Genomic DNA, 12,382 nt, shown 5'->3' on the forward strand with positions numbered 1-12,382 from the left:
GGTGTTTGTCTCAAAAACAGTAAACCTTGTATCCCCACCCAAAAAAGTGGGTCCCATCTCCCCCTTCTTCAGCCCCCACTCGTCCTCCTGTTTCCTATTCCTTCTCTTTCTTCTCTTCTTTCTTGCATTTTTCCTTCTTTTCTGCTCCCTCCTCTCCTTTCCTCCTCTTTCCTATTCCTTCTTTCTCCTCTTCTTTCTTCTATTTTGCCTCTTCCTCCTCCTCCTTTCACATCTCCTTTCCTCCTCTTTCCTACTCCCACTCCTTTTTCTCTTCTTCTATTTTGACTCCTTCCTCCTCCTCCCTCCTCCTCTCCTTCTTTCTTCCTCCTTTCTTTTTCTCTCTCTTCTATTTTGCCTCCTCCTTTCCCCTTCCCTTCTTTTCCTTCTTTCTTCTACTTTGCCTCTTCCTCCTCCCTCCTCTCCTTTCCTCCTCTTTCCTATTCCTCCTCTTTCTTCTCTTCTTTCTTCTATTGTTTTTTTTTTAATTTGATTTATATGCTGCCCTTCTCCGAAGACTCAGGGCGGCTTACAATGTGCTCAGCAATATTGTGCCTCCTCCTCCTCCTTCCTGCTCTTTCTTTTTCTCTCTCTTCTATTTTGCCTCCTCCTCTTCCTCCTTTCCCCTTCCCTTCTTTTCCTTCTTTCTTCTACTTTGCCTCTTCCTCCTCCCTCCTCTCCTTTCCTCCTCTTTCCTATTCCTTCTCTTTCTTCTCTTCTTTCTTTTATTTTGCCGCCTCTTCCTCCTTTCCCCTTCCCCTTTCCTTCTTTTCCTTCTTCTATTGTGCCTTTTCCTCCTCCTTCCTGCTCTTTCTTTTTCTCTCTCTTCTATTTTGCCTTCTCCTCCTCCTCTTTCCTGCTGTTTCTTATTCCTCCCGCTGACCTTGAAAGGGCTCTGCCACTCTCCAGTGATGAGCCGAGAGCCCGTTGTTGGTACAAGAGCTGCCAAGCCTTCTTTGCTTGCCTAAGCATGTCTGCTGGCTGGGCTCCCCACCTCCGAGATCCGCGGAGGGCTTAATGCAGTGAATCATTTAAGATCTCGTTCCAGCGTTCATTGTCTGTTTGGCTTCCTGCTCGCTTGGAGCCCTTGAATCGGCCCGTCAGCTTGGATGAATAATAAATGGCCAGGCTGCAGCGTTCCTTGAGGGTGGAGGAAGCACTTGTTGAAATTGGATTCTGCTCTGGGGGGAGAGAGAGAGAAAAAGAGAGAGAGAGAGAGAGAGAGAGAGAGAGAGAGAGAGAGAGAGAGAGAGAGAGAGAGAGAGAGAGAGAGCAGGTCCTACCTACCCTATTCTCTGACCTCCCCTCCCCTTTGGGAGGAGAGAAGGCCCATGGAGCATTCCTGGCGGGGTTTTGATCGAGAGGCGGGTGCCAAAAACCGCATCTTTCCCTCTGAATGGTTTTGCAAGTGTACGGATCCATTTCCACACACACACACCCCTTCTTGAGAGACCCTCGCTTTGCAATCTGGAAGTCAAAGCTTTGCAGGGTGGATTTAAAAAAAAAAAAAAAAAAAAGCTTCCCTGCGTTTTGCAACTGACACACTCCGAAGACCATGCTCCAGTGCTCGATAGATAGATAGATAGATAGATAGATAGATAGATAGATAGATAAGAGAGCCAGAAGAATAAGGACTATGGAAATGAACGTGGGATGCAGTCATGCCAAGGCACAAGCCTGTAGCATCCTCAGCTCTGCAAAAATAAAATAAAAATCCAACAGGGTTTCGCAGCCCTGGAAGTGCTGGGCTGTGACGTGTTCAGCACTGAATCTCTCTGGTGTGTGTGAGAGAGACATGACCACGGAGACGTCTTCAGATAGCGCTGGCTCTTTGGCTTTGGAACGGAGATGAGCACCGCCACCTAGAGTCAGGAACGACTAGCACATATGTGCAAGGGGAACCTTTACCTTTACCTTTACCTACTAACTATCTATCTATCTATCTATCTATCTATCTATCTATCTATCTATCTATCTATCTATCTCTATTTCTTTCTTTCTTTCTTTCTCTCTCTCTCTTTCTTTCTCCTTCCTTCCTTCCTTCCTTCCTTCTTTTGCCACCTCCTCCTCCTCCCCCTCCTCCCCCAAATGTTTCCTCCCCATCGAAAGCCTCGTTTTCATGGTTTGTTTGTGCCAACATGTACCACTTGATGCAAGAACGGGTGGCAAGGGGAGGGCGGGGGGGGGGGCAGAACAAGAGGCTTGAACCATTAATGTGTTTCCCCAAGTATAAATTAGGCTTAATTGGCCAATTATTGAAATAACTTCTTAATTTGCGGAGATGTTGGGAAAACAGCTTCCCAGGGTGTGTGTTTTTTTCTGCCTGCCGTAGCGATCCCCCAGCCTCCAGGCTCCAAGGGGCTGTTCTGCCTCTTCCCATCCTTGTGTCCTCTTGTGCCAACTGTTCCCCTTCGGCTACGCAGGATGTTTCGCTGGTTGGCGCTTAGCCAGCTGCCATATACTCTTGGGAGTTCAAAGCGCTCGGTATGAATTTACTGCGGGGTAACCAAGCCAAAAGGAAGAGACACTGGCCACTCCTGCACCCGCAAAGGGCCTTCTCTTCTTCCAGGTGGCATCTTCCTGGTGTCAGGCCTTGGCAACTCTGTCCCAACTCACATTTCTCTGCCTTTTTTTTCCCCCTTGGAAACTTCAGCTGCTGAAGCCACAAGCCAGCAACGACCAGAGAGGTCGAATTTGCACGTTTGAGCTATCAGCTCCTGGACGTTTTATCCCTTAAGACTGGCAGGGATTCATATGTATTTATTTTATTTTATTTTAATTTCATTGATTAAGCAGTTGGAAAGAAAGCCTCGTTGGAAGGAGTTTTTTGCTTTGGCGCTGTTAACCTGATGAAATAAAACCAGCCAATTGGTCCGTGCGCTTTTTGCTGATTTATGGAAATAGATTCCAACAGCTACCTTTAATTTCAATAAATGTGGAGCTGGGATTAAAGCTTGGCCGGTTTTTTGTTTTTTTCTTTCTTTCTAGAAGACAAACCTTATTCTCAAAAGCTGCGGCTAGTTGGTACGAAACAATACAGGACTGCAATTCCCAGCACTTTCCAAATGTGTGGACTGCAATTCCCAGAATTCCCCAGGCTGCATGGCCATTGCTGAAAGGATGGGAGTTGGTCCACACAGCTGGAGGTTAACCAGGAGATGGGAGTTCTAGTCCCTCTATAAGCACCAAAGCTGTCTGGGTGATTTTGGCCCAATCACCAAGAGAGAGTGAGTTCTAGTCCCACCTTAGGCACGAAAGCCAGTTGGGTGACTGGGTGACTTTGGCCCAATCACCAGATGATGGTGAGTTCTAGTCCCACCTTAGGCATGAAAGCGAGTTGGGTGACTTTGGGTCAACCGCCAGGAGACGCTGAGTTCTAGTCCCACCTTAGGCACAAAAGCCATCTGGATGACTTTGGCCCAATTGCCAGGAAACGGTGAGGCAACTCCCAGAATTCCCCGGGCCATTGCTGAAATGGTGAGAGTTGGTTCACGCAGCTAGAAGGTAACCAGGAGATGGGAGTTCTAGTCCTACCTTAGGCACAAAAACCAGTTGGATGACTTTGAGCCAATCATCAAGAGAGGGTGAGTTCTAATCCTGCTTTAGATACGAAAGCCAGCTGGGTGACTTTGGGCCAATCACCAGGAGACGGTGAGTTCTAGTCCTGCCTTGGACCTGAAAGCCAACTGGGTGAGATTGGGCCTATCACCAGGAGACGGTGAGTTCTAGTCCTGCCTTGGACCTGAAAGCCAACTGGGTGAGATTGGGCCTATCACCAGGAGACGGTGAGTTCTAGTCCTGCCTTGGACCTGAAAGCCAGCTGGGTGAGATTGGGCCTATCACCAGGAGACGGTGAGTTCTAGTCCTGCCTTAGGCATGAAAATAGGATCTAAATCTTATTAACCAAATTCTTCCCAGTCGGGTCGTTTTTCCCAATTTCTTCACATCTAGTCCCGACTGTATCATTCAGCCATTGTCGATTGCCCGTTATCTTCCCCGTTTCAGCAGTCAAGAGGGTTAGAAATCCAGAATCGGATTTTAAAGAGCAAGCAGATCTTTCTCTCGCTCCTTGGCGCTTTCAGACTCCGGTCCATTTACACTCTGTGTAATTACATGGATTTTAGTGTCCATTTCAATGGGGTGGCGCGGAGGAAGAAGAGAGCGTCCTGCTCTCATCGCCACGCGGATGGCATAACGCTTGAGTAAGAGGCAGACAGAAAGAAAGCAACACCGCAGCCCCAGTGCGTGTGACAAATGGCCTCCTTTCTCCCTCCCCGAAAAAGATATGACCTGTATTTACTCCGCTGGCATCCAAGACCAAACATTTTGATTTATTCTGTGTGTGCATTTGCAGCGGTTATATCCACGTCTGCTTCCTTCTTGCCACACCTCCCATTCACCTTTCCTGCCCTATCCTATTTAACCGTCGTTATCCTGAGACCGCTGCCTGCGTGCGCCTGGCTTTTTCAAATATATAAATGTTTCTCCTCCGTCTCCCCCTCCTCGGTACCTTCACGGATATTTTCCCCGAGAAAAAGATTGTGGATGGATTTTAAGTGCCGCAGCGCCTCTCTCTCTCCCTCTCTCTCTCCCTCTTTCTCTCTCTCTCTTTCTCTCTCAATCTCTCTCTCTCCCTCCCTCCCTCCCTCCCTCCCTCCCTCTCTCTCTCTCTCTCTCTCTCTCTGCTGCGGCGCGCGTACTATCACAGTTTGGTGCAGTGCTTTTTCCCGTTGCATTAATTAACACGCCTGCAGCCCTGGGTGTGCGTGGATGAGAGGGAAATTTACGGCGGTCCCTTTCTTTTTTAATAAGGGGAAATTAACGGCACGGCAGAAAATTTTAAGGCAGCGGATTCCGGAGTTATGGGAGGAAGGCAAGACTTCACAATGCCTAAAAGAGCTAGAAAAGGGACCAAGGGGAAGAAATACAGGCAGTCCTCGGCTTCATGACCATAGTGGAGCCCCAAATTTGCGTCGTTAAGCGAGACATGGGTCGAGTGAGTTTGGCCCCGTTTTTCGATCTTTCTCACCGCCGTTGTTAAAGGAACGATTGCAGCTGTTGAGTGAGTAACCCGGTTGATAAAATGATTCTGGTTTTCCCCCCTTGACTTTTGCCTGTCAGAAGGTCGAAAAAGACGGTCACGTGACCTTGGGACATTTGCGACGGTCATAAATGTGAATCAATTTGCAAGCGTTCGTATTTTTGTTTTTGTTTTTTTTAATAAATTAAAATGACTTTATTGACGGTTAACGAAAGCCACTATACGTTGCCTCATGTACAGTACCTAATAAATTCTGCACTGTGATGTTTGACCCCTCGTTTCTAACCCTTCGCATGTAATATTCAGATTTTCTTCCTTTTGTAATCCTTCTATTTTCATTCTTTAATATACACAAGGGCTTAATGAACAGCGAGCGTATTAGTGTTCATTCAAATTTTGATCACATGACGTAAGGACCTTTTCCCCCCACTCTGAACGGTCACTGTTGTAAGTCAAGGACTGCCTTGTATATGGGGATGTGGGTCCAGAAAGGGAAGAAACCTAAGCCAGAATGCATGGCAAGAGACCATACCTGAAGACGTGGCATGTAAGGTAGCCACGATTGCCTGCCTATTTTGAGCAAACTCGTTCTCAGAGGATGGATACAATACAATACAATACAATACAATACAATACAATACAACAATACAATACAATAATACAATACAATACAATAATACAATACAATACAACAATACAATACTACAATACAGTACAACAATACAATACAATACAATACAATACAATAATACAACAATACAATACAACAATACAATACAATACAATACACAACAATACAATACAATAATACAATACAATACAATAATACAATACAATACAATACAATAATACAATACAATAATACAATACAATACAATAATACAATACAATACAATACAACAATACAATACAATACAACAATACAATACAATACAATACAATAATACAATACAATACAACACAATACAACAATACAATACAACAATACAATACAATACAACAATACAATACAATACAACAATACAACACAACAATACAACACAACACTACAATACAATACAATACAACAATACAATACAACAATACAATACAATACAATACAACAATACAATACAATACAATACAACAATACAATACAATAATACAATACAACACAACACAACAATACAATAGAATACAATAATACAATACAACAATACAATACAATACAACAATACAATACAACAATACAATACAATAGAATACAATAATACAATACAATACAATACAATAATACAACACAACACAACAATACAATACAACAATACAATAGAATAGAATAGAATAGAATACAATACAATACAATACAATACAATACAATAATACAATACAACAATACAATACAATAATACAATACAATAATACAATACAATACAATACAATACAATACAATACAACAATACAATACAACAATACAATACAATACAATACAACAATACAATACAATACAATAATACAATATAATACAACAATACAATACAATACAACAATACAATACAATACAACAATACAATACAACAATACAATACAATACAATACAATACAACAATACAATACAATACAATACAACAGTACAATACAATACAATACAATACAACAATACAATACAATACAATACAACAATACAATACAATACAACAATACAATACAACACAACAATACAATACAACACAACAATACAATACAATACAATACAATACAATACAATACAATACAATACAATACAACAATACAATACAATAATACAATACAATACAATAATACAATACAATACAACAATACAATACTACAATACAATACAACAATACAATACAACAATACAATACAATACAATACAATAATACAATACAACACAACCATACAATACAACACAACAATACAATACAACAATACAATACAATACAATACAATACAACACAACAATACAATACAATACAATACAACAATACAAAAATACAACAATACAACAATACAATACAATACAACAATACAATACAATAATACAATACAATACAATACAATAGAATACAATAATACAATACAATACAATACAACAATACAATACAATACAATACAACAATACAATACAATACAATACAATACAATAATACAATACAAAACAATACAATAATACAATACAACAATACAACAGTACAATACAATACAACAATACAATACAACAATACAATACAATACAATACAATACAATAATACAATACAACAATACAATACAACAATACAACAATACAATACAATACAACAATATACAATACAATAATACAATACAATACAACAATACAATACAACAATACAATACAATACAATACAACAATACAACAATACAATACAACAATACAATACAACAATACAATACAATACAATAATACAATACAATACAATACAATAATACAATACAATACAACAATACAATACAATACAACAATACAATACAACAATACAATACAATACAATACAACAATACAATACAATACAACAGTACAATACAATACAATACAACAATACAATACAATACAATACAATACAACAATACAATACAATACAATACAACAATACAATACAACACAACAATACAATACAATACAATACAATGCAACAATACAATACAATACAACAATACAATACAACAATACAATACAATACAATACAATAATACAATACAATAATACAATACAATACAACCATACAATACAATACAACAATACAATACAACAATACAATACAATACAATACAACACAACAATACAATACAATACAATACAATACAACAATACAACAATACAACAATACAATACAATACAACAATACAATACAACAATACAATACAATACAATACAATACAATACAACAATACAATACAATACAACACAACAATACAATACAATACAATACAATAATACAATACAACAATACAACAGTACAATACAATACAACAATACAATACAACAATACAATACAATACAATACAATAGAATACAATAATACAATACAATACAATACAATACAATACAATTGAATACAATACACACAACCCAACCCAACCCAACCTTTTTTTATTGGCCAAGTGTGATTGGACACACAAGGAATTTGTCTTCGGTACATACGCTCTCAGTGTACATAAAAAGACAAGATACATTCGTCAGGAATCATAAGGTACAACACTTCGTGGTAGTCATAGGGTACAAATAAGCAGTCAAATCATATCAGTATATCAATATCAATATAAATCGTAAGGATTCAGCAACAAGTTACAGTCATGCAGTCATAAGTGGGAGGAGATGGGTGATGGGAATGATGAGAAGATTAATAGTAATGCAGACAGTGAATAGTTTGACAGTGTTGAGGGAATTATTTGTTTAGCAGAGTGATGGCATTCGGGAAAAAACTGTCCTTGTGTCTAGTTGTTCTGGTGTGCAGTGCTCTATAGCATTGTTTTGAGGGTAGGAGTTGAAACAGTTTATGTCCAGGATGCGAGGGGTCTGTAGATATTTTCACAGTCCTTTTTTTGACTCGTGCAGTAGACAGGTCCTCCATGGAAGGCAGGTTGGTAGCCATGGTTTTTTCTGCAGTTCTAATTATCCTCTGAAGTCTCTGTCTGTCTTGTTGGGTTGCAGAACCAACAATCATGTAGTCAGAAAAGCCACCTGTATGTCAAAAAAAGAGAGGAGGATTTTCAGGTTCAGGAACATCTCTCCCTTGCAAACACAGGTAATCCTTGACTTAGGACCACAATACAATTGAGCCTCAAAATTTCTGTTGCTAAGCGAGACAATTTGTTTTTCCCCATTTTACGGCCTTCCTTGCCACCGTTGTTAAGTGAATCATGGCTGTTCAGTGAATCTGGCTTCCCCATTGACTTTGCTCGTCAGAAGGTCCCCAAAAGACAGTCACGTGACCCCAAGGCATGCAACGGTCTATATTTTATCTATAATAAAATCCAGTCTGTCAATTAAGACATGGTCTAAGGTAAAGGTGAAGATTCCCCTCGTACATATGTGCTAGTCGTTCCCGACTCTAGGGGGCGGTGCTCACCTCTGTTTCAAAGCCGAAGAGCCAGTGCTGTCCGAAGACGTCTCCGTGGTCATGTGGCTGGCATGACTCAACGCCATAGGCGCACAGAATGCTGTTCCCTTCCCACCAAAGGTGGTCCCTATTTTTCTACTTGCATTTTTTACCTGCTTTTGAACTGCTAGGTTGGCAGAAGCTGGGACAAGTCACAGGAGCTCACCCCATTACACGACAGCACTAGGGATTCGAACCGCTGAACTGCCGACCTTTCGATCAACAAGCTCAGCGTCTTAGCCACTGAGCCACCGCATCCCTAGACATGGTCTAACCATAGTAAAATTACAATCCACAAACTGGTCTGATGTAGGTTCAATGGTGGTCGTAAGTCGAGGATTCCCTGCACTGGGACCCGAGCTATCTGGGTTTGCAACCGTGCCTGCTAACCACAGCCCCCCCTTCCCTCTGATCTTAACACCTCTTGTGTTTCTGTCTTAGTTTCCAGGCGGAGCGCCCTGCGCTGAACGTGGTTGTGTTCCCTCTCCTGCACGAAGACCTAACCGAGGTCATCCGGGACGTCCCCATGATGCACCTGGACGAGATCACCTTGTTCAAAAGCCGAGTGGCCGAGGAGCCGCCGAATTTGTGGTGGTGACGGGGGAAGCCCCGCCAGATTAGGTCCCAGAAGCCAGCCACTTTTCTTCTCCTCCTTGGTCGAGAGTTCGCTGCTTTTGGAGTCTCGTGTCCGTTGTTGGAACGCTGTTTCGCTTCTCGATGCCGCTCCGAGGATCCCACTTAGGCAAAATTTGCCCTTGGGGAAAGAAATTGTAACCAGTATCACCTTATTATTATTATTATTATTATTTTAAAAAATGCTAACCCTTCCTCGTTCCTGCAAAACGTGGGAACGGGCGGCGGCTAGAAATGGGACCTTCCCCGTTCAGTGTTCCTTCCTTGCTATTTAATGTCTGAATTCTTGTTTTAACTTGAGGTGGGATTCAAGGTAAGAAGAATGTCAGTTTGAAAGAATGTACTCTTTTCCTCCTCCTCCTCCTCTTCCGAGTCGCATCGTTTGGGGAAGCAACCTGATTTTCCTGTCTTCGTCCCTTGTGTGGGTTTTTCCTTGCAACCCGGGTCCCTTGAAGCTGTTGTGGACTTCAGCTCTCAGAATTCCCCCCACAGCCAGCGTGGAGACGAAGTCCACGCATCTCACGCTTGCCCAGAGTTGAGAAACATCGTTCTTCTGCTCCAGGATTATGCTCTCCTTCGCTCTTGAAGGCACTCCAAAAAAATGATTGCAAAAGACCAACTGTCTTGAACTCGTGGGAATCCAGATGAATTTGGGATTTTTAGCAATTGCTTTAACTCCGGTTGCACCGCTGCTTTTTTTTTTTGCTAATCTGACAACTGTGCCCTTCCTTCAGCTTTCTTGGAGCCCCTTCCTCTTCCCTGGAAAACCCCCCTGAAAGTCAGAAAGAGATTTAAAAGCGGTGTTAAATGGTGAGAGGCCAGAAGCCTTCCCATCCGCATTAAATGCACAGAAGGGACGGCTTAGAATTGCTCTTAAATCGCTCCGAATATTCCGCCTGTTTCTTCTCCGCTATTTTTATTTTAGCAGGAGCAACCACACTTCTCTTGACTAAATCCCCATCCGGCAGGAGCAGTTGCGGTTCTAAAAATCGAGAATGTAATCGTGGAGAGCGGACGCCCTCCGTCTCGTGAGGGGTCCGCCTAGAGAGTTAGGTTGCAGGAGAAGATGGTGGAACCTAGCCAGCATGTCTTCTTCAGGCCTCCTCTAGATGATGGCATTCGGGTGGCTTCGTAGACAAGTAAAAGACACCCGTGTGAAGAGGGAGTCCATCCATCCCTTCTGCTTTTCTCCTGAAATCCGACATCCTTTTGAAGAGAGAAGCAAGCTGTGGCGCTAAAGATACCATCTTGGATCGAGCCTTCCATTTCTAGTCCTTGACAAAACGCCACTGGTAGTCCAGCGTACCTCTGAGGGGCAGGTTAAGGGTCCGTGGAGACCGCAGGGGTACCTTCGAGCCAGCTGCTTCCCTTCAAGGAAACCCTTCTGGTCTTGGTTTTCTAGATTTTAAAGTAAGGGTGTCCAACCTTGTGCCCCTTTAAGACTTCAACTCCCAGAATTCCCCAGCCAGATGGAATTCTGGGAGTTGAAGTCCACAAGCCTTAAAGGGGCGTCCCAATTTTAGAGGATCTTTCCTTAGGGCCGTGATGGCGAACCGATGGCACGCATGCCACAGGTGGCACACGGAGCCATATCGATAGGCACAGGAACTCAGCTCCAGCTGTTTCCTGCCTCCGGAGGGCCTGGGGTGGGTGGGTGAGTGGGGAAGGCCCATTTTTCGCTCTCCCCAGGCTCCAGAGCCTTTTCTAGGAGCCTGGGGAGGGTGAAAATGGTGGGACCGGAAGTCAGCAAACGGGCCGTTTCCGGCCTCCGGTGGAGCGGGGAAGGCCGTTTTCCCCCTCCCCATGCTCCCAGACTGGCTCTGGAGCCTGGGGAGAGCAAAAAACAGGCCCACTGGGCCATCACATGCCAAAATAAGGGGGAGCACAGGACGGGGTCATAGAATTATGGTTGCTTTTGGCATGCGATGGCAAAAAGGTTAGCCATCACTGCCTTAGGGGGTCTGTGCTCCACCTGTGTTCCACCTGTAGCTGCTCCACCAGTAACTTTGTCCTGGGGGGAGGGTGTGTCAGGCAGGCTGGAGAAGACATTTTGGGAAGGCGCTTACTTTTCCAAAGAACGGTACGATGTGGAGGCCGGGAATGTTACGGCACCCCTTCCCTTTCTAGATTTTTGCTTTTTTTTTTCTTCTTTTTTCTTTTCTTCCAGTCCTTCACGAACTCGCTCGGGCTGCTCCGTGCCCAAAATCACCAGCCAGCTTGAGTATCCGTAATCGTGTGTATGTGTGTGTGTATATATATATATGCGCGTGCACATTCAGATGTGATGCTCATCTCGGTGTTAAGTGGTTTAACCGTGGATTTACCTATCCAGATGGCATATAAAAATTTCTTTACACATTTTTTGGCGATCCTATTCTTTCTTTAAAAAAGAAAAAAAAAGAAAACACCGGGAGCCACAAAACCTGGGTGGGGGTGGCCAACTCGATGTCACTCACTTCCACTAGTCACATGACCCCCCCCTAGCCATGCCTACCCAGCCGGTCATTAGGGCAAAGAACCAGTTGTTAAAAACACCAGGAACCACAAAATCCTTTTGACATATCTCTCTCTCCCCTCCCTCCCTCCCTCCCT

The 12,382-nt window shown here is 42.8% G+C and overlaps 1 protein-coding gene across 2 annotated transcripts in view; it reads left to right on the forward strand.

The window, feature by feature from the left end:
• FBXL18 (F-box and leucine rich repeat protein 18) overlaps positions 1-12,148 on the forward strand; it is a 29,771-nt gene extending 17,623 nt beyond the window's left edge. For both annotated transcript variants that reach the window (XM_034436577.3, XM_060684008.2), the window contains exon 5: positions 9,599-12,148. In XM_034436577.3, coding sequence (XP_034292468.2) covers positions 9,599-9,755 — 157 coding nt within the window. In that variant the 3' untranslated portion in view covers positions 9,756-12,148. The remainder of the gene's footprint in view (positions 1-9,598) is intronic.
• Positions 12,149-12,382: the final 234 nt, after the last annotated feature.

This window comes from Pantherophis guttatus, chromosome 14, assembly GCF_059756535.1.
Source record: "Pantherophis guttatus breed Tessera chromosome 14, ASM5975653v1, whole genome shotgun sequence".
In the NCBI taxonomy this organism is placed as follows: domain Eukaryota; kingdom Metazoa; phylum Chordata; class Lepidosauria; order Squamata; family Colubridae; genus Pantherophis; species Pantherophis guttatus.